Consider the following 25,925-nt stretch of genomic DNA (forward strand, 5'->3'; position numbering starts at 1 on the left):
AAATATTTTTTTAGGTCACAAATCTTGATATTTTTGAGCAGTGATAAAATAACTGCACATATTTAGCTTCATGAAGACACATCAGAATTTTAAAATTCCAAGCAGTGGAAATGTAGGTACCTTCACACTGTTAGTATTTCGGACTTGCGTCTTTGAAAATCTGCTCAGATTTTATTTATTGAGACTAGCAAAGGATGGGAGGACAGAAATTCACCACATTTGCATGGTTGTTTTTAACCCAAAGCAAAGTTATCGTGCTACATGAGCGCTCTGTAATGTTTTAATTAAGGTAGCATTATTGCTAAGAGTTTTAATACAGATAAAATTGTCTGTTTTACCTTTGTTGCTGTTTTATTTTAGCTAAAATATATTTATTAAGTAAATGAAATAAAAATCAAGTCTTACTTTTGACATTCCATGCCACAACAAATCTTTTAATTTGTGCTGTGTTTCTGTACTCTGTAAAGAATAACAACCAGCATCTTCCTGATAGATTTCGTTGCTCAAACAAAGCAACCACTTCTGCTGGAGCAAATTTTCAGTAAACTGGGTTTTCATGTGTTGGATGTGGTGTGGTGTTTGAGAGGAAACAGATACTGCAGAGGTGATTAATGTAAGGTTGTTTTCCTCTTAAAATACACCTTGCATTCATGGATTCAAGTGTCAGCTCCTTCCCTACTTTTTGATACAATGATATATTAATTATGCATTTCTGCTGTTCTTGTGAAATGTACTAGACTCAAACCACCCTACTGTCATAATTGTAGTTACTGAGGTTGTATCAGTATTCCTAATATTACTGTCACTAGTGTATGGTACTATTTATAAAGCAGAGAATGAAATGTACCTTATGAGTGCAATGAAAATGTTTCAAACCATCTGGAGATGAGGAAAATAGCATTTCCCATCAGAAAGTATTTTGATAAGAAATTACTCAGTAAATACCTTCAAAACTCAGCCTTTCCTACAAAGCCCAAGGGTGATGACAACCCTAAACTCAGTGTGTATGTGAGACCAAAGCTTCAGTGGCTTTTTCATCATCATCCCTCCACTGAAACCAAAGCTTCCACAAAGACTGCTGCAACCACACTGAAGCCCCAACTGAGACCCTAAACCTCAGATCCTGACTTTTCAGAGTACTCTACTAAACAAAGCAAGAAACTCTTAATAGTGAAGAAAGAACACAATCATTATAATGGCAAAGCATTTCCATTTTGTACAGCCACATGAACATAACAGTGAAACAACTTGCACTTACATGTTGTAAACATGTACATCATTAAAACCAACATGTTCATTATTAAACTCTCAATATTATGCACACTTCTTTTACAATCAGCTCATTTGTATCTTTAGAAACCAGGAATGCCTTCTGGAGCACTCCCAGGAAGTGTGGTGTGTCCCAAAGCAGTTCAGAAATACAGCGTTCATAGCAGAGCCACTTTATTGTCTTTAACAACTGACTCCTCCACTTCCTACTGTTCACTGGTGAAAATAGAAATAACAATGCGAGAAATACTGTTGTCTGAAAAAATAACTATCTTCGTATTCCTTGAAGTCTGAAAAATAGGTATGTGGTTGGAACAAAATACACATGAAGGTATTTTTTTGTAAGTGTTCCACTGGATTAACCATGTGATGATCTGCAAGACAGCTTGTTCTTGTTCCCCAGCTCCTCTCTCTTGTTCCATGGTCGCAGAGCCAGGAGCTCATTCCTCACACTGGGAAGTATTGGTAGTGCACAGAGGTTGTGTGTGTGTGCTGGTGGCAAAAATGGAGTAACCCTCTTCTCTGCTAGGCATTGCCTCTTGTATGGATAGTGGGAATTCAGTCCCCTCTCTCAGTGCTGGGTTTACACCTATCCCTCATGAACTCATTCCTGGGAGGGACTTTTCCAGCATGTAGGTAGTCATGTACATTGTCCCTCCATTTAATATCTACAAATTAAGGGTAAAGCAAGGAAAAACAGCCTGGTTGGACACAATATTTAAAAATTGTTTCAAATCACTATGAATGACCTCCTATTTTTGGGGTCTACACCAAACTGTATTGCATAAGTCATTCCCGAACACTGAAGAGAGTTGTTCACCACTCATTGAAGTTAGCACGGATTTGTCTGCTAATTTCAATAGAATCTGAAATAGGTTATCAAGGTTTTTGGCAGGACTATCGGATGATTAGGAACTCAGGAGAGCAATCAAATTCTAAAAATAGATGCGTCCTGTGCTAAGAAATTAGTTTCTCATTTCTTACATGGTATCTTTACTGTCATGATCACAATTTTATAACAGAGACAAACATTCATCTAACATTAACCTCAGAAAGTCCATTAAATAAAACTGTAATTTCCAAACAAATTTCACAAAAAATTGTGCCTTAATGATGAGTTTCTGGGCAAAGTAATAGACTCACAATTTTTCCTATAAATAAATATTCTTGAACTCTCGGTATTGTTAAACAAAAACTATTTTGAGATGCCTTCAAGATTTGTGTGATGCAGCCTGAAGAACTGATCTGTTTCTCTCAGGGTGTTTGAGATCTTGGTATGCAATGACTATTTCACCTTCATTTGCTTTGTGCACCTGCTAATGGGATGATAATATTCTGGGTATCCTTTGGGGTTGGTAATATTTTGGGGCATCCTTTGGAAATCATCAGGATTTCAATACTTTGGAGTGACTTTCTGCTGTTTATATATTTGATTTGTCTTGCAATGTGCAAAATCTTTGAAGCAGTCATCAAGCTCATTAAAAGAGAAAAATAAAAGACTCTAAGCCAGTTACATCTTGTGAAAGTTGGTAGTTTAAAAACTAGTGTTAAAGAAAAGTAGAGAAAACAAAAAGTGCTGAAAGTTCCCAATTGCCACATACTGGTTCTTTCTTTCCTGTTTGCTATGGGCTACCTGCGGTTGTCACGAATGTTGGGTGGTCACTTTATATGGCTGGTATCAGGAGATGTGGAGATTACACAGCCTGGTCGGCAAGTCCATGTTCACTCCCTGCTGCAGCGCACAGGAAGAAATACTATTTCCAGTTCTGCATCAGACTCCCTCACACCACTGCTGTCGGAGGCTGATGTGGTTTGAATATGATGTGTCCTTCCACCTGGGCCTGCACTCTGACACAGTATCTTGGATTTCCACACTCCCACCCTTCTCCCCACTTTGTTCACAGGCAGAACATGAAACAATGTGTTTGCAATGGCTGGTGCTGAGCTAGGTAGATGTCTCTCCAGACTTTAATGCAACAAGTTCAGAGTCCTCTACATATCTTCCATTTAGCTGTTCATTGTTGGAATCATGGTGATACAGGTAAACGGGGACCTCTGTGATTGATGTTGCTGTGTAGGAGGTAGATCGTGTGGAACAGTGCTCGCGGCGCCTTTGGCCCCATTGGGTTTTGTACTGTGTCCATTGCCTCTTCAAAGCTCCTTGGACCTGTTAAAGAAACACATACTTAGAGTGAGGCATAATGTAAACCCCTGAAACTGAAGAACTTTTAAAATAAGAAAAGGGAAAGGGAGAGGAAAGGAGGGGGGAGAGAAGGGAAAAGGAAAAGGAAAGGAAAAGGAAAGGAAAATGGAAGGAAAAGGAAAAGCTCTAGATCTGATTTCATCAGGTTCAGTCTGCCTCTCTCCTCCTGTCTTCTCCAGAAGCAGTTGTTCAGGTCTTGGCCTTAACTCTTTCCCTGCCTACCTTATGGCAGCAATAAGAGTTTCTGCAGTTGTTGCTGCTTGTGAAGAGAAGGTATAAGTCAGCTCATCCTATAAATGTGGAACAGATTGCTGCATGGGAACACAGCAGGATGCTATAGTAGAAGAGGGAAGAGGAAGAAGGAATGGGGATTAAAACCTATATGATGCTGCAGCTGGATTCTTGCCCCTGGAATGCCTAATGAATTGAGATATCTGAAGAAACTTAGTCTTGAGTAAAACTGGCCATGAATGTCAAAGTGTAAGTACTTCTAGAGCTTGTCAGGACTAATTTGTAGAAAGAAAGATTTGGAGGATTAGTAGAGCTAAATAGAGATTTTGTCCTGATAAGTTAAGAACATGTTCTGTTCTTGCAAAATATATCATTGGTCATAGCCTGCTGCATGGCAGAGAATTTCAACCTTTGAACATTCATCTGCTAGGAATAAAATATTTTATTCATCTTTTACATTAACAGTGATGTTATACATGTCACTAAGATATGATTTAAGCTGCTGAGTCCTGTCAAGGAAAATGAAGCCCTTCTCCAGATGCATGTTCAGGGTGCTGGCTCTTCGTAACACTAAGATATGAGCAGGAAGTGGGAAAATGTTGGGGTTTTTTGTTTAGATCAGTGATTCCAAACATAATGTGAGAATAGGATCAGTTTGATGTAATAATCTGGTGTAGCGACACCCTCCTCCAGAGATAGGCAGGTGCAGGTGAGGCACTGTGATGACAGGAATCCTAGAGTTTCTGTGCTCCTGCTGAGGTGGGCACTGTTTGTCACTTGGGGAATGTATTGCTATTTACTTTCTCCTAACAAATAAAGAAAAGAAAACAAACAGCTGAACTGGAATCTGACAGGCCACCAGGACAATCATAGGTCTGGAGATGTTAGCATAGTTAACTGGAGGGAAGAACAATGTCCTTGAGTGTTACAAAGACTGTTGTGAGGAGCTTATAATTTTTTTCTTAGAAGGGAGTGATGCTTAAATTGTATGTATGGCCAGGGAGAGAACAGGCACATCCCTTCCTGTTCAGCCCATGATTAGAAGTGCCATTATATAGGTTTAAAAGGCTCTACAGAGAAGTGAGAGCACAAGGTCAAAGCAGCTGTGTTTTTGTTCTCTGCTGAACCACTCGCCTGTGCAAGGATCTAGCCGCAAATGGATAATGGATTGTACAAGCTGCTGCACTTGAGCAAAACCTGTTAATCTAGATTTCTGCTATGATTCCAAGGATCTCAGATGATCATAACTCAGTGCCAACCAAAACCATTCAGGTATGGATTTTAAATACGTAAGCAGCATTACTGAAAGTCACATGCACAGCCACAATGTATTAATAACTGAGGAGGTGCCTGGGGACAGGAGGCACAGGGCAGTGCCTACCATGTTTTCTGCTGTGATAGCAGATGAAAGAAAGTAAAAACTAAAACAATGAAGAGCCTGAGCTTATTTACTCTGCTATTCCAGACTTTAAAGGTTTTTCTGTTCTTTATTAGCCATTCACGCCTCATTGACACGTAAGATACATGGCTGGTTTTTCCCCAAACTGACTTTCCATTTTGTTGTCCAGCCTTGCAGCCTAGAAGCATTCCCAGGCTTGGAAATGTGGTCTGGTGAGCAAACTATTGCAGAAACCTCGTATCATCTGTACAACACTGTTGTTGTTGGACAGAGAAACTACAGTTCTGTTGGATACAAAGATTTTATAAGAAAATGCACAAGAAGAGCTATCATTTTAAAAGTCCCAACCAAATCTTTTGTTTATGTGTTCTTCCACATGAATGCAGGCATTGGTACAGCTTCTTATTACTATTTTTACATTTCTTTCTATAGATGGGCTCATGGAACTAAAGTGAGATTAGTGAGGTAGTAGGTGATGAATGCACTGTAAAACACTGTCAGGTGGTTTTGAGTTTAGCATTGTTTGTCCTGGCTAAGCTTCATGTGTTTCAGTCTTGAAGTTAAATACTCCAGCAGGAAAAAGTAAATCCCAGATTATACAGGCTTTTTGTAATACTAAAATTAATCTCCTTGCCCCACACTGAATTTTCTCGTGAGAAGTAATTTTGACCTCTATGGCAGCAGATGTACGCAGCAGCTCGGAAACAATCTTCTATCATGATTAAAGATCAGACTGTGGCTTTGGTCTGTATTCTGCTGCACACAACAAGACTGGGGGGAGTCAGCTGAGTTCACTTGGCCAAACTCAGATCAGCACTCCCTTTGGAAGGATATAATATCAGCTCGGCATTAGTCTGTTACTGCTCTTCTACAGATTTTGTGCCTTATATATCTACAGATTGGGTAACTGCAGGAATAAAATGGGAAGAAGGGGATCACAATCCTTTCATCCTCTCTTGGCAAAGTCCAGCCTAGCTACTGTAGTGCATAAACTTTGCTTGATGTTTATTGGAAATGTGCTGATGCAAGCACCAAACTGTCTTGAGTCTGTCAGAGAGGTGTCATCACTGACTCTCTGCTCACTTTAATGGGAAATTTTAAAGAAAGCTTCCCTTATTGTCTAGTAAATAAAATTTCCTATAAGAAAACAATGACAGGATTTCTCAGAGTTCCTGCCATTGAAAGTTGCCTGAAGCAGATACGATTTTAAAAATGGGTGTAATGTTGAAAAGTACCCAAGCACCAACAAAATCATTCTCAACATGTCTGGGAAACCTGAATCCTCATGGCCATTTCTTCTTATTGCCTGGCACTTGGTCATGTTTCTGATCGGCTGCTCCACCAAGGAATCATTAACCGTACATATTGGCAAGCAGATACTTCAGATATATTCATTATTACATAACTCGAGAATTGTATTCCTGGAGTTGTAAAGGTGAATATGCTCTTCTGACACTGTAGCATTGCCAAAAGTACTTTGGAATTAGAGCTACCTGATGAAACTAAGAAATAAACAGTCTTTAAGGCTCTTCATGTTTTCAGTGCCTTTTATTGCTGCCTTTCTTTTTTAGCACTGCTACAGCCCTTAATTTAGACACAAATCCATGTTTTCTCATTAGAGTTGGAGAATTATGGAGTAAACAACCTTTTACAATAAAGCTATAGAACAATAAGAAAATTTGTTCTGCAAAATTTAATCTGAAAAAAAAATGGAAGGTGATGCTGGGAGAACGAAGAAGGCGATGTTCAAGACCAGGATTTTGGGGCAAAACTTAGTCTGGAGGCCAGTGCAGGCATACTGGAGCACTGCTTGTACATAGCTATGCAGTCATTCCTCCAGGGAGAGGATGCTTCAAAAACTGCCTGACTGGTCTCTACTTTCTTCATGCCGGGTACCCCCTACCAGGGAGAATCAGAAGTTTTTCTGTGTTTCCAGGGCATGGAGACTGGACTGTGCCAGCAAGTGATGACTGTAAGGGAGAAGGAGAAAGGTGATAGTTGCCTGCAGATCCTGGGGACAGAAATGTACATCTCTTCAACTTTGTTTAGTTGGATGCATGAAACCGTGAACTTTTGTAGCATGATCTTTACAGCTACCATTTCATGTTCGGTTTCAGGATTGGTAGTTGCTCACATTTTGCCGTTCTCTTTCATGTTTCCTGAGAAGCCATGCCACAGAACTACAATGGGAGACCTCTCACCTTTTCTACTCTTGAGTTTCTCTGTACATTTACACAGGCAGCCAGACACAAGCAAATCTACAGAGATGTCGACAGCTCGTGGCAGAATTTAATATTCTCTGCTATCCTGAAAGTTATCAAAGCAGCCAGTAGCACCTTATCAATAACATAATTTGCTTCAAGTCTCTATCAAAACATAAGTGTGGTCACATCATTACTTGGAATTTGCTACTTTCTAATAATATACAGGGATAAACAGGAGCACAAATATCTGTCTGGGTTGACATACTGAGCGTTAGCATCACAAAGTTTATTCTGTGTCTAATTCATCTGGTCTGGATTGAAAATGATCTTTTTAATGGAATTCCTAACTTTGATAAGACATATGGTGTTTTATTTTGCTACATTTGAATGCTCCTGATGTATTGAAAAAGCTTTTTTTGCCAACCATCTTTGAAAAATGGCTTGCTGTAGGAATTTAAATCGTTCTTGACATATTCTTACCTGCTATTTTTTGTAAAAAAAAAAGGTAGTGTGAAGTGGACCTAAAAGCCAGTGTAGGTGTATATACATATATATGCTCTAGTTGTAAGAGAATGGGAGAGATCTTTGCCTCAAGGACTTTTATTTCTCAATTACTACACAAGAAACATTGACTGTAAAAAGGCCAGTGCTAATCCTCGAAGGAGTGAAAGTAATTGCACTCTTCCAGCTCTGGCAGTGCTACCAGGGATGGCCTCTGCCATGGCTCTGGGCCTGAACGCAGCACTGGGTTCTCCAGGACAGACCCCTGAAGGTCCCCACTGCTTACTGCGGTCCTTCCCGTTGTTTTCAGGCAGAAAGGGGAGTAGAGCATTTTTCTCCTTTACTTAGACCTCCATATCAAACTGCAGATGGTAGGGGAGAGTCTCATGCCTGTACCTCATTAGGTGCCATCTGCTTTGTAATGGTAATACAGCTGATTCATCTGCTCAGAGACATTCAAGTCACACTCTGCACAGAGCTTTCAAAAACACACACAGCTGCTTGTCTATAGAGTAAAAGCAGCTTTGTGTAGTTTCAAAATTTGTGGTGTGACATGCTTCACATCTGCATTAATGAACAATAGAGTGACTATTTTTCAAGTTCTGGTAATTTTCTGTATTTCACATACTTACCTCACCATTGAAGAAGCAGAATATAGTAGCCACGAGTAAACCCTAAGAGAAAGGAAAAGAAGAGTTTAGGAATCAGAACATGTAAAATTCTTTAGTGCAATTTGGAAATTTGGACTTGATGGATACAAAATAAAAACATTAGTCTGCTTCCTCTGCATCACAGACACTCCCCATCTTTCACAGTTACGCTATTAAAGGGATTTTTGTCTTTTTATCCTATTTTACCATTTTCTTCTGTATTATTAGCATTTATAGATTATCTGTTTTGTCTATGAAGTTGTTTATATATAAGAGATGTAGAGAAGGAAAATTAAATGATTTGTAAGATAGAGAGATATTTTGCTTACAGCTGAGAATCACACTGCCACTGATTTTTCTGAAGAGATGGCAGAGGAATTGTGTCCTATATGCTGCCACTGACTTGTCAGAGTGCAGCTATCCAGTTAGAAGTGTCAGTCATGGAGAATCCAGCTGTGCCAGGAAGGCTATAAATTGAATTGTATGTCAGGATAAGTCAACTTGTATGTTGGGCATCACAATGCACAGAGAGGATGCGAAAAGAAGTGTAAGTGGTCAGAAAAAGGAAAAAACCCACAAAACAGATGAGTTACAAGGAAGGGGAGCAGGAAAAAAAAAAGAAAGATACTGCAGATCATAGCTTAGTCCTTAATAGCTTTAAATTAATTTAATCATCACCACAGTTGTTCAGATAATATTTCACCACTGCTACAAGATTAAGCAGGGCCAAGGCAGGAGTATGAGATGAGAAAGCGTGAAATTAATAAAAGAGAAAATTCTTGCACAGAGAATCTGCCATTCAGGATTAGGTAGTTACACTGGTCCATGTCCTAACTTCACTTGCTCTTATTAAAATAGCATTACATAGTATCACTGGGAGCCAAATGCCTTCATTTTAAATTACTTAAAGCAGTTATTATAAGCTAAACGTACAGCAGTTAGTGAAATTGAGGAGAAAACTGCAATGCAGCTTGTGTTCCCAAGGGCAGCTTTGAAGAGCTTTACAGCTCTATCTTTTTTATAAAACCTTCATTTAACTGATTACCAGTTAAACTGTAGCTAATGCTTTGTAAAATGTCTTGGACTCTCAAATGTATATGTTGGACCACAAACACAGGATAAGCAATAACTGTTTTAACAAAATGTCTATATATTAAAGATATACAGGCTGGTTTGAACATGTGCTGACCATCTCAATTTTGACAACTATTTTACTAAAATAGATTTTCCTGATGCAGAATTTGTAACTTGACATAACTTCAAATATCAACATAGAAAAGCATGTAGAAGAAGGATGAAGGGTAAGTATAGCGAGAAAGTTTTTTTCATGTTTTGACAAAACACTATTCTCAAAAAACTCAAATCCCAGATTACAACAAGCAGTGCACATCAGTTTGTCCATAAGCTTTGGGCTGAGAAGCACCAAAATCTTACTCCTCCAAAGCAGGAGTTCGTCAGATCAGACATCCTCAAATGAAAATTTTTGCAAGGGGAGAAATTGCGTCATTTTCTGCTGTCCTGCACTGATGCTCTTCGTGCTGTGTGCACTGCAGTGATGTACAGAGTCTTGCAAAACACCTGCTGTTGAACTGCATGGTTCATGGTTCAGCAGGGGTCTCACTATTTTGCTAAACGTTTTTACTAACAGCAGTCAGCCATAATGGCAAATGATCTCCTCTGGGAGCAGGGATGCTCGATGGATAGTCCACAGGAGGCATGGCAGACACAAAAGCCAGCAAGAGGAGAGAAAGAAGCAGAGAAATTTTTTCTGAGTCTGTTCTTCAGTGAGAGTGTTTAAGGAGAATTTGGGAACTGCAGTTCACCTAAAGACAGAAATTGAACCCGAACTATTGAAGTGAAGCCATTTTCCATTTCAGTTCCTGTATGGTATTTGATTTCCTCTGTCACATCCTGCAATTGCCCTATTTTTCTTCTGTTCGAGAGTGTAGTTCCCTTAACTAGTGTCTTCTCTAAACAATTTCTGACAGAAGAGCTAAAAAGGAAGCTGTGGTGATGCTCTATATCCCCTTCAGTTGTTCTTCTAGTTTAGAGTGAACTGGAAGTACACCTGGCTCCTTGTTATTTTGAAACCATGCATATTGTACATGTTCTGGCTGAAGAAATTACCTTCTCTAGTCTGTCCCATATATGTTTAATTGCTTTTCGTCCACCTGCCATGGCCCTCTGGGCTCTGTCATCAATATTTCTATTTATTTCTATTTATTTCTATTTTTCTTTCTATTTCCATTTCTAGTTCTAGTTCTAGTTCTATTATTTCTATTTCTATTTCTTTCATTTTACACATAAAGTTTTACCCATAGTTCAAAGGACTATTGTTATCTTCATCTGTAAAGCTACAGAGATACCAGTAGCAGACACCAACTTTGTCTCTTTGGAGCCAGGAGGGCTTGGGATGACCATAATTCTACAGTGGATCTATTATAACATGTGACAGACTGGATGTAGGTTAATTATTTCATTTAAGGCCCATGGGCTATTTCTCATATCTCATTGACATATGTTTTCCATATTCTCTCTAATTGCTGCTGGTTTTTGCTCAGGGTGCAATTCTTGCTGAGGATGAAATCCCTGAGTCAATTGTATCTCTCTTCTACTGTGTGGAGCTGTTAAAGCTGACCTGTGATATACTGTCTGCTCCCAGTAAGATAATCTTGGCTGTGGTATTGAAAGCAGAAATGAAAAATATATTTATTTTGAGATTAAGGCCTTTAATGACTTCTGAAATTCTTTATTTCTGGAATTATGTGAAGAACAGATGAATGTGGCTTTTGGTTGAATTATGCCTTAGGGATTGTCCAGAGTCAGCAACTCTCAGACCTTCATATACCTTATTGATACTGTAGTGAGTTTTTCCCTGTTTTTAAGTGCCTATACTGGTCCAAGGACATTCTTTGCTTGACAGGTATTTAATTTGTATCTCCCTCTCCTAGAAGACATAAGTGTCTTAAAAAGAAGTTCCAGTAATTTGCTCAGGTTAAAAAGAAACAAACAAAAAATACCTATGCAGATACTGCAAATTTACATAGGTTTCTGGTACCTCTTGCTTTTTCAATTCTATCTTATGTCTTCATAAAACCAAGAAAGCATATATAGGCATACTTATTCCTGACTATGTTTCTGCCCTAATTGATTACACACTCTGTTGCTGTTAAGGCTTTAGTGGGATGATATATTTATTACTGATGGTAGATGATGATGGCACATGTAATTGTACAGATGGTCATAATAAAAATAATCAGTTTTTGATTCTCTGTGTGGACTTTGGTCAACATCCATTCACTTATCACTTTTGGATCTGAATAGATAGCAATAAAAATCCACCATGGCCAAGGTTCTTAACAGAAATATAATTCCATTCCCATCTCTCTCATTTCAGCAAAGATAAAAAGCTTTGAGAAAAACAACAGTGTTCCTCACCATCTTCATTCACAGCAACAGCATCTCTGAGGTAAATGATGGGTTATAAATTGTTCATTTATGTTAGGTGAAGAAAAGAAAAGCAAAGTGAAGAATCTGTCTGTGCAGTTTCTACTGCTACTGAGGTGGGGAGATTGTCACAAGAGGGCTGAAGACGGCAACCCACCTGCTGCAAAATGATGAAGACATCCCATCAGCCAAAGCTCATGCTTCGCTTCTTCTCCTACTCTCTACTGGAGGTTTCATTACTGTAATTTTGTGCATGAAGTTTTCAGACAAAAATGGCACTTGATAATATCCAGCTTTCATAAAAGTATTTTCCCCAACTTTTATTGGCTCAAAATATTAAAAAGTTTTGAAATTACTAATAACGCAAAAAGAAAAAAAAGAAAGGAAATAAAAAACTCCCACTTATGTTGTCAAAAGCAGTCCTATAACCTTAACTTTGCACAGAAGGAGAAAGTATTTCTGTCTGATGTGACATCACAGAGGATATTTATTTCCGTATAAATTGAGAAACAGATGGAATGAATACCTTCTAAAATGCATTCAAATATCTCACTATTTTTAAGAAGCTGCTTTTAAATGGGTTAATTTTATTCTGCATAAAGCTGCATAAAAAGCAAAATTTAAAAGTTGGAGGCAGTGGGGATATATATGTGGTCCAAACCCATGCCTAAAAGACTCAAAATACCCTTGTACCAGATCAGACCTCTGTGAGCTGCATCGCCCTGCCTAGCAGGGCAGGTGCTTCAGTCCTGAGGTGCTGCTTGGAAGCTGATGAGTGGCACAGAAGGGATCTCACTTGCAGAGAGAGAAAACTTTGATTATTCTCCGTTTAACAGATAAAACTTTTCATTTGCCAATAAAACTCCAGGCCTTATGCTGAATAGCAATTTAATTTCTCATTAGAGGAAGACTTGTACATTTAGGGCTACAGTCAGCAAGATATTGCGAAGAATAACTTTAGGTGCTTGTGTACTGCTGTTGGTTCGGGGGCTGTTCCTCCACTGCTCCCTTACAGATCTCCATGGCTCTTCTCTGGCACAGTGGCAGGGCCATGTTATGTAACCTGGCAGCTTCTACAACCACAGCTTGAAGGTGCTGGAGACAGAATTCATTAAGATGGGACAGGTGGTGGAGGGAGCTTGCAAGCAGAAGTTTGTTAATCCCTGGGCTTGTTTTGAGAGCATCTGGGGAGGAATGTGTCTATAAGTGGGACTAACTGATGCATCATAGAGTTATTAAATTTTTCTGTTCTTCCCTTTTCCTTGTGAGGCCTTTGCTGCAGACTGACATCAGAAATCAGAAGCTGGGATAATTGTCATTAGTAGCAGAACCTCTGTCAGAAGCACAGCACCCCAATCTCTTTGCAGCCTGGGACTTTTCCAAAGATTTTCAGTGGTTACCAGGGTGAAGGAGGTGGCAGCAGCAGCCCCAGGGCTAGCAGAGGTGCAGGAGGCCCTGCCAGGTTGTCAGGCACAAGCCACATCTCTCTTGCTCTATCTCGGAATGGAGAGCTGAGTGCAGGACAGAGGGTTGTTGCTGCTCCACTCCTTTGAAGAAGGCACTCTCTTTGCCCAGGTGCACCATTTCATCTTCATTGCCAAATGATGGGGCTTTTCAGGCTTTTTACAGATGTGTTTTCACGCCAGAGGTGTGCAAGGAGCCAGCACATCCTGTACCATAATGCTTTACACCCTGAGGGAGTTTTCATCTTTCATGTGCTTTCAGCATCATCTAACAGGCTTTTTAAGGTAAATCTGCAACTCACTGGCTTTCTGGAGTGCAGATGTTTGCTTTGTGATGCCTAATTTAGGAGCTCTGTTTAATAAGTTAGCTGTGTGTTCACCAATGTACCTACAGCACCCCAATCCATGCATGTCATTCCAGTTAAGGTGTGCTGGTTTTGTGTGGGGTAGTTAATTTTCTTCATAGTAGCTAGTATAGGGCTCTGCTTTGGATGTGTGCTGGAAACAGTGCTGATAATTCAGGGATATTTTAGCTATTGCTGAGCAGTGCTTGCACAGAGCCAAGGCCTTTATTGCTTCTCATTTCACCCCACCAGCGAGTGGGCTGGGGATGCTCAAAGAGTTGGTAGGGGATGCAGCCAGGACAGCTGACCTTGGCTGATCCAAGGGATATCCCAGATCATATGGTGTCAAGCTCAGCATACAAAACATGGGAAAAAGAAAGAGGGGGATATTTGGAGTGATGGCATTTGTTGTCCCAAGTAACTGTTACGAGTGATGGAGCTGTGCTTTCCTGGGGATTGCTGAACACTTGCCCTCTCATGGGAGGGTGTGAGTGAATTCTGTGTTTTGTTTTGCTTGAGTACATGGCTTTTGCTTTACGTATTAAACTGTCTTTATCTCAACCTGTGAGTTTTGCCACTTTTACCCTTCCAATTCTCTCCTCCATCCCATTATGGGGAGTGAGTGAGAGGTTCTGCGGGGCTGAGTTGCTGGCTGGGGTTAAACCACAACGTAAGGGTTGAAATATCTTTCTTTTGCCTCATGCAATCTTCAGCATTCTGGAGACTGAAGAGATGATACTGGTGATGGTGAGAAGAGATACTCATTTCTACTTTTACAGGATCCATGAGAGGTTGGTTAGCTGGGCTGGAAAAGTACACACATTCATATTTGCAGCGCAAAAGCCAGTCTTCAATTTTTTTATCATTTACATATCTGCTCTATGAATCTGTTAAGAAGAATCTGGTCTATGTGAGAGAGACATACAGTAGATATACAGTGTTGTGAATTGCTCATACAGGCATATTTGAAAAAACATTTCTGCTTAAAATGGTGAGCATTGATGACAGTATCGCAAAAAGAGCAGGACAGTTCAAAACCAGACTGGCTTCTGTTATTCAAAAGTGATTTCGGCAGAGGAAACCAAGCATGTGACACCTTGATGTGTTGTTTTTCTACTGAGAAACCATTCTCTGAAAGAAACACCATTACATGGTTTCTTGTGTGAAGAAATTCTTTCTCATCTTCAATCCTCTGAGTTTTACAATAAACTGCAGTGCTTGTTTGCACCATTTCTGTGTACATGAACTGCATAACACATATTAAACCTTCATGCTCACTTAAAGCAGTGACATGCTGTTGAAAAACCGTCTCTCACTCTGTTCTATAAAAGGCATAAAAATTACTCATTTAACCAGTGCAGAAATGGAGAATGTATTAAATTCTCCACCAAAAAAAAATTCATATTGCGCCCATGATGCCTGCTTGTATATGACTGACATGCTACGAGGTGCAAAAGCTAATAGACTACTGTTAGTTTCTGGAGGGGCAGGCTGTGATGTGGTTTATGAAAGCACAATATCTAGGAGGGAAACACAGCCATTACAAAAGCTGATACAATATCTGCTAATTACATACTCAGTCCTAATAGAAAATGATCACCAGAAGAATGATTATATAGCTGGCTATCTTAAATATGCATACAAGAAATGGTTGGGAAAGAATTAAGAAAGTTTATTTTAGAATATAATTAAAAATCCACTCAAAGTGGAAAAGGGAGCATCACAATTAGCTGCAGTTAGCAGGACAACTGCACAGCCCTCCTGAAAGGTCACATTTTGGCAGGAAGCACACTGAGATTATACTGCAGAGATATCAAGAGCTCTTCTGTGAGAGCAGAAGGAACCCATCAGAGATGAAACTTTGTCACCTTGGATCCCTCCCTCACCCAATCCCTTCATCAGTACAACTTCCATTTTAACCTCAGTTTAGTGACTTTCTAGTGCATAATGATCACAATTAGAATTGTTAATTAAGACAATTATAATTGGTTTTGCAATTTTCCAACAACCTCACAGGATTTGCAAGCTATTTTAAGAGTAAAGTGATTATTGTAACACTCTCTTATTCTAACTTGCTAAAACTGTAAGCAAATAACTTGTCACCAGAAAACTAGTTTGGAGATATTACTTTACAGCTCTTGCCACCAAAGATGTGACAGTAAAGGTAACAATAGAAGAAACAGACTCTCATTCCTTTAAAGTAGAACTGTAACATAAGATGACATACATTTCAAAAACAGACCTATAATCGCAGTTATTCTATGCATGCAGTAGCAGGCACACCCACAGTTTTGAAGGGATAAAGGCAATAAGCAGGAAACAAAATCTGGCAGGATGCAGAGATTTTGACAGCATTACTTATCCCTTCATTTATGAAAAAGTACCACTGATTTTTTTAAGCTGTTTTCTTACTACAACATTAACATTATTTCTGCATTTAGCTTCTGTATGAAAGGAAACCACAAGTAGATCACGGTATTCACCCATGTTCATCACTATTCACAAATGCATTGGAAATCTGCCTTTCCTAGTTAATATAAGACTGGATATATTCCAGTCAGAAAACAAGATAAGCCAGCATTTAAAGTCAATTAGGTTTGTTTTGCTATCAAAAGAAAATAAACCAGACTTGCTGAATGATGCTATATTTTCAAAGCACTGATGAAATCAACATGTCAGTCTTGTAATTTAAGCTGCCTAGTAATGTAATTCTAACTCCTAAATGAAGCTTAATTGTCTCAGTGTTTTCTTCTGTGTGTTGGCATTCCCTCTGTACAACAGTTTGCATACACAGCTGATTTTAATATTAACTTCACAGCACCAGTTTCAGTCAATTTGAGCATTTCAACAGAAATTGTGTTGGAACACAAAAGCCCTTTGTGAACTCAGTTTTCTCTCCATAGTTTAGAAATAGTGTCATCTGATAATTTTGGCTACTTATTACATTGTTTCCCCTATCTTTTCTCTGTTCTTTACACAGTGGTGCTGCTTGTGCAAAGGCAGATAATCCAATAATGTGAAAGTGTTTAGAAAAGAACAGAAAACCCACAGACATTTTCAGCTTCAGGGAAAAAACCCTGACAACAGTATGTTTGAGTAAATTAGCTTAACAGCAAACACTTTAACTACATTGAAGTTGCTACCATATAACATACCTGGTAATGCATTAATATATGCATGATGTAATCATATATTTCTCCAGCAAGTCGGTTTTCTGGTCTCCAGGGAATAATAACAAACTGAATTCCTAGTAAGGGCACCAGGATTAAAGTAGCTCTAACAGCTTTCATATACATGTTGGACTCAGCACGGTGGGTATCTCTCAGCTTTGTCACCAAAACTCGGACAATGTTAAGCAAAAAGAAAAAATTGACCTGCAAAGCCAAAGCCATTGTAGGTAAAAGCATTCAAATTAAACAGACACCAAAATAAAAGTACAGAGCACATAAATAGCAGTAAAGTGTAGCTTTTTAGCTTTATTGTATCTCATAATGGGCAGCTCCTGGGGAGTCATGTCTTGGTAAGTACCTTGAAAAGATAAATGTACCAGAAACGATATGTTAAGCAGCTCTACATGCTTAGGAAGCCTGCATGGATGCTTCAGGCAGGCAGGGATCCATTCTAGGAAGCACTGGATGTTTTGACACTGATGTGGGCAAATTTAGGATTTCCAGGGAACACTTAATCTCATTTTCGTTTCTAAAGTTTAAACGAGGGGGGTGAATTGCCCCCTAGAAGTAACCAGTCTAACAGTTACTGAGCTATCTTGCCAGGTGAGACAAACCCCAACATGTCCTTGGGCACATGGGACTTATGGGAGCACATAATTTCCCTAAGGAATATTCTCCTTGGGCCAATACCTCAGGTTTGTGAAGCCAGCAGGGCAGTAAGGCTGCTCTTGAGGAAAACCTAGGCTACCCCTTGCCTCCACCACATTGCAGGGACCTCATGGTGCTCTACCCATAGGTAAAAGGAAGCACTTGCTGTCTCAGGGCAGAAATGCCAGACACTTTTGAAAATTTTGCCCCTGACCCTTACAGTCAGTGATTCCAAGCAGCTCAGCATCTCATCTCCTCAGCTACTTCTGGAAATCTGATCTCAGCACAGTGGAACCTGCCCTTGACCCCTGGCTTCACAGAGAGCTCCTTGTGGGATATGCTGAGAGCCTGCAGGAGCAGGGAGGGCAGACCCAGGCTGACAATGAGCCCAGTGGTTACCCTGTGGACATCACAGACTTCTCCCTCTCCAGTGTACCCAGATCACTCTTTTCCACTCTGCTACAGTAAAATCAGGCACCTATGCTTTGGAACGTTATTAGACATTTTTGGGGTGATTTTTTAAAAATAAGTATGGAAGTTGTATAACTTACATAGCTCAAATTCCATAGATAAAACTTCAAACTTTAATAGCTCAAATTCCATAGCTAGATGGGAAATTTCAGTTGATTCTTTCAGAACGATGAATCAGTAAGCTTTGGCAAAGCATTTCATCACTTCTTAACTACACTCAGAGACCTTTCAACTGTTTTACATTTGTTCTCTACTGGAAAAAAGGAATAATAAATTACTTCTCAGGTCCCATTCAGCATTAAATCTAAACCTTATTCTTCATCCTATTCTGACTTCACTCACTCTGCTTAAACTTCACTTTTAGCATTTCTGGAAGTAACCAAAAAAGTGGAAAAAAGACTTTACAAAAGTAAAAACCTTTGACTCTTCTGAGTCAGCCTGTCACTGTGGGATTTTTGTAGCAAATCAAGCAGGACATTCTGTAGACATTGACAACTACACAAGAAAAGTAAGAGTGGAAATGGCATAAGCACAAGCCAGAAAATACAATGCCTTATTTTGAAAACAGGTAAAGATTGTTCTTTTTTTTTTCATGAAAACCAGTCCCCTCTCTTTCCGTTGTGGCTAAGATGTACAGACTTGGATCATGATGATAAAAATAAAGGTTGAATGGCCTCTCCTACATGTTAATTGGCATTAAAAGAGCAGATGCAATCAATATCAAACCAATAAAGCCCAAATAGATGTGATTCTATGGGACGAACAGATTATCTCTATGACAGGGAAGGATGGGCTCCTTCGCATTGCTGATGTTCAAGATTGCTTCTCAAGAAAGGGCAGAAAGCTTTTAGATGGAAAGTTGTTTCTTTATTCAAAGGTGTTCCCAGTACTCACTGCCCTACTGTTTGATTTTGAGGTAATAATTGCACATACATCCATGCATAATAATAATCCCTCTGGTGGTCTAGTGGTTAGGGTGCAGGACTCTCACCGCTGCGACCCGGGTTCGATTCCCAACCCCCCGGGCAGATGGAGCTCGTTAGCCCTGTAAGGCAATCCATCTAAGAGAAGGTCACTCTAAACAAACCTACGTTCTGAGACCCTCACTGCCACTGTCCAAGCTTTGCTCGGCCCCGGCAGATGAACCTCAGGATTAAAGGGTGGGCTCAGTTCAGCGCACGCTGTGTCTCACCTAAAAAATCCACTGCGCAGGCTCGAAGGGTCAATGACCTTTCCCAAATCTTCGCTCGCGAAGACTGGCCATTATTATTACATCCATGCAGTGTTTGTAAGCATGAGGCAGCTCAAAAGCTGAAAGTTCATCTTGTGTGACACAAACTTAGGCTTGGGTTGAATAAAACCCTTTCTGCACCTTTCAGGAAGGTCATGCCAAACAGCACTACTGGCATACCACATGTTGTGTATATGCACATTGTCAAGCTGCACTTTGAATCTTGTCCTTCTACTCAGACAGCCCAGTCCAGTCCCTTCCCTGGGACTTGTTTAGCTCCCTACCTTTGGACCATAACAGTTCAGTGACCAGTAAAACTCATGCTGAGCAACCAGCCTGTGCTCAGCTCACCCCAGCTAAAGCATAGCTAAATGCCTCATTGATGTCACATAAATGCAGTATATATTCATCATAAATAAGTTACACTGGGATAGAGTGACTGTCCTGATTTTCTAAAGCAGCTAGTGAGTCTGTTTGCCTCAAGAGTCTGATTCTTTACTGGGAAGTCCCTTTACAGGGACTTGTTTTTCTGAAGTATTGAGAACCTGTTCTTGTAACACTGAGTACAGAAAGTCCCTTGCTACTTCTGAGTTTTGACCAAAATAGTTAAAGTACAAAAACTTCTACTCTGTATAGATTAGCAGCATTTCTAAAATAATTACTTAACAGTTAATAGCAAATAATATTCTTACCAATAAAGCTGCCATTACAGGCCCATGAACAATATAGAGCAAGTGTGTGTCAACGCTCATCCAGCAGCTGGAAGGGAAATACAACATTTATTATTAACTTGAATAAAATTTGCTGCACAGTTAAATACTGCTAAGTTCCTTCAAAAATAGATATGATACTCACTTGTCATTGAAGTATTTGGCTCTTGCAACAGCATGAATGGATGCTGGCATTAAAGGGAACCCTGAAATGATTACAGTTATAGATCAGTCTTGGTATTTGTTTAACTTGAATTTCATGTATCTCACACACTAATAAGTCTCTTGTCTACAAAACACATGGATGTGAAATCACAGCTTTCAGGAAAGAACTGTAATCCATTGCACTCAGGCCCTGGCATTACCTCAGTGGTGAGATAAAAAGAGATTAATGTCCAAGGCAGGCCAAAAGGAGAAGCAAAGCCCACAGACCATACTCTTCTGGGGCATTTCAAAGCTGCTGCCAGGCTCCCCTGAGCTGCTGTGGCTTGTGCAGGGAAGGGTGTGAGCAGGTGGTGTGGGAAGAATTCAGGGATCATTCTGTTCTCAGAGGAGTATTCCCTCAGGAAACCAGGGACACTTGTTAAAACCATGTAAATAACTATTGAGCAAGAGAGAGGCACATGTGTGCCAGATTATGGAGCAATAAATAACAGAGCAAAGAGTTTCTCTTTTGGAGCCAATGCTACAAGTAAATATTTAGAGCCAGGAGGTTTTTGGGGGATGGGGATTAGTAATATCTTCTGTAGGTTCCCAGCCCCTGTGCAGCCAAGCCCACCCCATGTAGCTTTATGTTCGTAGGGAGATGAGCTGTGCATACCATAAATCCACATAAATACTGTGGATACCATAAATCCTGACTTATTTGTGACACCTCAAGGGAGGCCACTTCTCTGACAGGGAGATGACAGGAGCAAATTTGCACTGGGCTTGGGAACATGCTATGTGCAACAAAGTGGAAAGCTCAAGTTCTTATTTCCAGCCTGACACTGAGAGTGACAGTCTGGTCCACTCCTGTCCATCTTTCTTCAGCTTGTATGTCATATTCCTCTCCAACAGGCTAAGAAACTGGAACTGGGGAGCCTGCACTATAATGCTGACTCCAGTTTGTACAACCTTGCACATACAGACAGCTGGCCAGTGGGGAGATGATGTACTGCCTTGTCTGTCCTTTGCAGAGAGCCTGGAGTACACCTTTGGTGTTACTGCTGCCTGCTCCCTAAAAATTATGGATGTTTCTACTGAGTTTTGGACATTCTATAATTATAAATGCAAATGTGTAAAAATATCCCGCTGATACCATGATTAGTCAAAGAGGGAAGAACATGGCTCCATGTTTCTTCAGGTGTTAGTGATTTCATAAACAATTTTAGAAGAGTCAGACAATCCTTAGCCATATTGTGGAGAGTGAGAATAAAATCAAAAAACTATGTAAATAGGCTGCTCTGATGTCTCCAGGTATCTTTAAGCAATAGTACTTATTCTACTGCCAAAAAAAAGTTCTTATTGCAATTTACCTTGGGAGAACAATGCATCTGTGGGAGAACAAACTGGATTGCCTTTTCCTTTATATGTTGTTAGACAATGATGAGTTGGCCTCTGGCTGCAAAATGCCTTTTTTAGGTGATGATGCACAGTAAAACAACAAACAGCTCAGAATAAAAAGAAGGGAGCTTCCAACCTCAGGGTGAGCTTATGGCACTGACAGCTTGAGAAAATCGTTTTGATTGGGAAATGGAGCAGGTCTAGGCCAGTTTTTTTGACAGACTGAAATGCAATTTTTAAGGGGCCTTTCTGCAACAGCAAAAATTCTTCAGCTGAAAACTCTGGCCTGGAGTACTGCAAGTAGAGTGAGCCACATGATGCAAAGAGACCTTTCTTCTTCTGCTAAAAGCATTAGGATATTTGGCTCAACAAACTCACAAGCAAATCTTAAAAATACAATGGAAAGTCATCACTAGTCAGTTGCAGGGTAAGAAGCTCATGACTCTACAGCTCAGATTTCCAGCTGCAGGCTGGATGGGGTCTTCTCTTGTAAAGGGCCAAAAGGCCGAGAGTTATTGAGAAGTGAAGCACCAAGGCCTGTGGGGTCGTGGTAACAGGTATCACTGCAGAGTCCCACCAACACATGGGGATCGGTGAGTAACGTAGAGAAGGTGTTATCCCAATCATCCCAGGACAAGATATGATATATCCCTTTAGGTCATGCCAAGTCCTTTATAGCACAAACTGGCAATTATGTCAATATTTCCAGTACAATTTGGGAGGCACTCAGTTTTAGCACTGTCCAAATAAAGGATTCCCTTTTGACTTTTATACGGGTGAAGCTGCCTGAAGCATCCAGATAGAATGGACTGTAGCTGGATGCACACAGTTGGTACTGTTTTATTTCCCTGCATAATGGTGATTTCCTGACCCAGTGAAATAGAAAAAATGAGAAACGACATCCCCAGTGGCAGTTCCTAGAGAAGGGTCAACTGATGGCAACAGCCTTGAAATACATCTGTCCAGGTCAGATTCCATTTCATCACCTCAAACCTTTTGTAGAAGTTTTTGTATTTGCTCAGATTTTTACTTTTCTTATAAAGCTATTTTACAAATGTCATTAGTGATTTTTCCAAATAAACTGTATCTTCTTGCATAGGGATTAGCAACAGCAATGAATAATGAGTAACTTCATCTTGTGTTGTACATTTGCTTTGATCTCTTGAATTGCAATTCAGAGCACAGCCTGCTCTGGTTGCTCTGTATTGCTCTTTGGAGAAACATCTCTCTCCATTGATTAACACAGCTGGATGTTTAAAGTTAGACTGTGTTACTACTGCTTCTGGAATCAGGGGAATTACACTGATTCATGCAAATTTAAGGGATGGCCAGATAGTCCTAATGAGATCATTTTGCTATTAATACTTTCTACTTTACTTAGGAGGTGCTAATGATCACCTTTTTTTGTGGAAGTATTCATCTAGTTTCATAAAAAAGGCTGCAAACATTGTCGTCAAGAGCTGTGTTCATTTTTATTAACCTTTTCCATCTCAAGGTATCAGCACCCTACTACCACAGCCACCACCCTCTTTATTTTTTGGGCAGAGCTGCAGATACTAATGAGTATCTTATCAGGTAACTTCACTGAATTACCCACCATGCTGCTAGTGTCATTCTCAGCACTATTACAGCTAGTTTGTAAGCTTTCCCTGCAGGCTAGATGTCACAGTTGCATTAAATTGTATTGCCCAAATTGAACGTCACCAGAAAAAAAATACACTTATGACCATATTCCTCTTGCATAATTGGATATATTTTGGGAAGCCTTATTCTGCAAAATATGAACATAGAAAAAGCTTTGTCTGGAAGGAAATGTTTAAACTGACTCTTCACACGATTGCCATTTCAAAGCCCTATGAGACCTTTTATATTCAAATATTCTGAACTCTGAAAATTTTATGGTAGAACAGCTTCTTGCTCCGAGAGGACTCAGCTATTTGGATTGACAAAGTCCAGAAACTTTAACTTGATTTATGGTTCTTTAGGAAGGTTGTCTTCATTTAAGAGCTGATAATGTTCCACATACTTTTAATTCCAAGAGCATGACCGGTCCCTCACTTCTCAGAAAAGATGCCATTCTCGTAAGAAAAAAAGAGTGCGTGTTGGCATTCCCATTAAAAAAAACAAAAAAAACCCCCAAAACCAAATTCTTACATGCTTTGAAACTGTTATCTGGCACTACCATCCACATAAACAAGAAAATCATGCTAATTTTCTAGGTGTCTAATGTAGGTATCCAGAGAGCACTAAGCCTTATACCATAAGAGGAAAGTAATTTACCAGACTTTTAAATGAAAATCCAAACAGAGGATGAAAAACTTTCCACTTTGCTGTTACTGCCTACTTAGGACCCAATACTGAATGCCTACCTAGCAGTTGAAGACAGTGTTTTAAATTTCTTCACAAGATTTAGAACTGGGTCATTTTCCTCTGATCCAATGATCTAATTATCTATATATATAATTATCCATTAAATCTAATATAAAATTTCCTAATTTTTATCTGTTTATGCTGTAAATGAAATAATGGTGAAAAAGTATAACATCTCCAAAGAGAATGGAAAACAGAGTAAATTGTATCTGTCTCCAACTGGGATTGCATGAACATCCCTAAGTGCAATGGGACAGTGGATAAAGGTTCATAATTTGCTGCTTTGCTGCCCCATGGGAACTGGCTTACCAGAAATTGGAATGAGACCAGAGATTCATGGTTCCCAAATTGGTGAAAAAACCCTTGGTATTGATTTTCTGTCAACATCGATGTGGACTGGATTTACAATAGTGATTTAAATGGGAAAGAGACTCCTTTGTAATATAGTGGTTGCATTTATGTGGCCATTTATTGGACCAGACCGTCCAAAGGGTAAATATCTGCTGCTGCTACCAATTAAAAGGCAAGGCATCCCTTAACGTAAACAGAAGAAATCTGCATATTTAGAGGTGAAGAACCAGAACTGGTTCCTTGGGCAATATGCATGTGACTACATGCAGTTTGCATCCACAGTGTGTGGGATTGTAACCTCTCTCAAAGAATATCATGGAGATTTACTTATTGACACCTGTATGTTTCTCTGAAATGCTTTAGAGATCATTACTGCTGGACAAAAACAGCCCTGATAGCAGAGCTCTTATCTACTCAGTAGGTAAAACTGAATATTTTCCTTTAAAACAACATATGCAAAAATATATCTGATACTGGGTTCACTTCCAGAGAAATTCTGGTTCCCCTTTTTGCATGCTGTGTTTTTTCACTTTGTGAGACACAGATACTGATCTTTACTCTTCGTCATTCCAGAAAAAATATACTTTATAGGTAATGTCAGACATTCATGTTTTTGCATATGTAACAAAAACAGAGAGCTTCTGTTCAGAAAAGAGATATGCTTCAATAGAAATATATTTCTCTTCCAAAGCTTTTCTTAACAGAACTTAAGCATTTCTTTCTGGAAATCCCAAGATGCAGCAAATACTGATACTGAGCAGGAGATACTGACTCCTGCTGTTTTTTGCAAGTCTCTAAGCTCATCCAAATAAATGCACTGAAATTTAGGACCCGAGAACTCAATCTTAAGGTTATGATCTAGTGATATAAATACAACAATTCCGGTATATAAGTGCTAGAAGAATTCAAACATCTGAAAGAATTGCTACAAATGATAACATACATACCCCAGCCCAAGAGGTAATACCAGTGCAAACGCTGCTCTTCAGCAAACACTGCCACTACGATCAGTGTGTGAAGATAAATGCCTTCACAGAGCATCCAGAAGTAGTTGCACCCCAACATGTACTGATGAAAGAATTGCAGCACTTTGCAGCTTACCTGTTAGACAAATGAGAGAAAGTCAAACACTTGACCAGCATTTTGCATTTAGGTAGGCAAGGACAAATGTTACTGCTAGGCTATAGGAAAACAAAGAGGTTTGTTCAGCACCTATCAGTGAGAGGGATTTTAAACTTTTATAAATGAGATGAACTGAACAAACGGCCCTTACAAAATAGAAAAAAATTATCATAACAGCACTCCAGAAGTACCACATAACAAAAAAATTCCCTTCAAAAGTCAGTAATCTGATATTTTTTAGAACTGAAACAAGCAATTTGTTCTACATATAAAAGGAAGGCTGTGAAGACAGTAACACAGAGCTCCAGTTTAAGTGATTTTTTTATCTTCTGATCAAAATTTTCAGAGGTTTATTCAGGTGTCTGTCTAAGCCAGATAAACAGCATCCAGCTCTCAACTCGCTCCTTTAGGAAAAGCAAATGCTGTTGTGGAGATTTTTTGGGTAGGGTACCAGGGGTACTGTCTTTGACTCTGCGAGAAGACAGGTTCACTTTATTTTGACGAAATAAGAATCGACACAAGGAGCTAAATGGAGCTGGTGAAGTGGTTCCCATGTGTGGTTCAGACAAGGTTGCAGACATAGATGTTGACAAGAG

General features: G+C 39.6%; 1 protein-coding gene across 2 annotated transcripts in view; it reads right to left on the minus strand.

The window, feature by feature from the left end:
- Window positions 1–341: 341 nt before the first annotated feature.
- The window catches only part of CALCR (calcitonin receptor), a 159,975-nt gene continuing 134,391 nt past the window's right edge, over window positions 342–25,925 (minus strand). For both annotated transcript variants that reach the window (XM_017817627.1, XM_017817628.1), the window contains 6 exons: window positions 25,155–25,308; window positions 20,087–20,147; window positions 19,924–19,990; window positions 16,867–17,085; window positions 8,440–8,481; window positions 342–3,436 (listed from right to left, as the gene is read on the minus strand). In XM_017817627.1, the coding sequence (XP_017673116.1) occupies window positions 3,215–3,436; window positions 8,440–8,481; window positions 16,867–17,085; window positions 19,924–19,990; window positions 20,087–20,147; window positions 25,155–25,308 (765 nt within the window). In that variant the 3' untranslated portion in view covers window positions 342–3,214. The remainder of the gene's footprint in view (window positions 3,437–8,439; window positions 8,482–16,866; window positions 17,086–19,923; window positions 19,991–20,086; window positions 20,148–25,154; window positions 25,309–25,925) is intronic.

This window comes from Lepidothrix coronata, unplaced genomic scaffold, assembly GCF_001604755.1.
Source record: "Lepidothrix coronata isolate B3197 unplaced genomic scaffold, Lepidothrix_coronata-1.0 Scaffold62, whole genome shotgun sequence".
Lineage (NCBI taxonomy): Eukaryota > Metazoa > Chordata > Aves > Passeriformes > Pipridae > Lepidothrix > Lepidothrix coronata.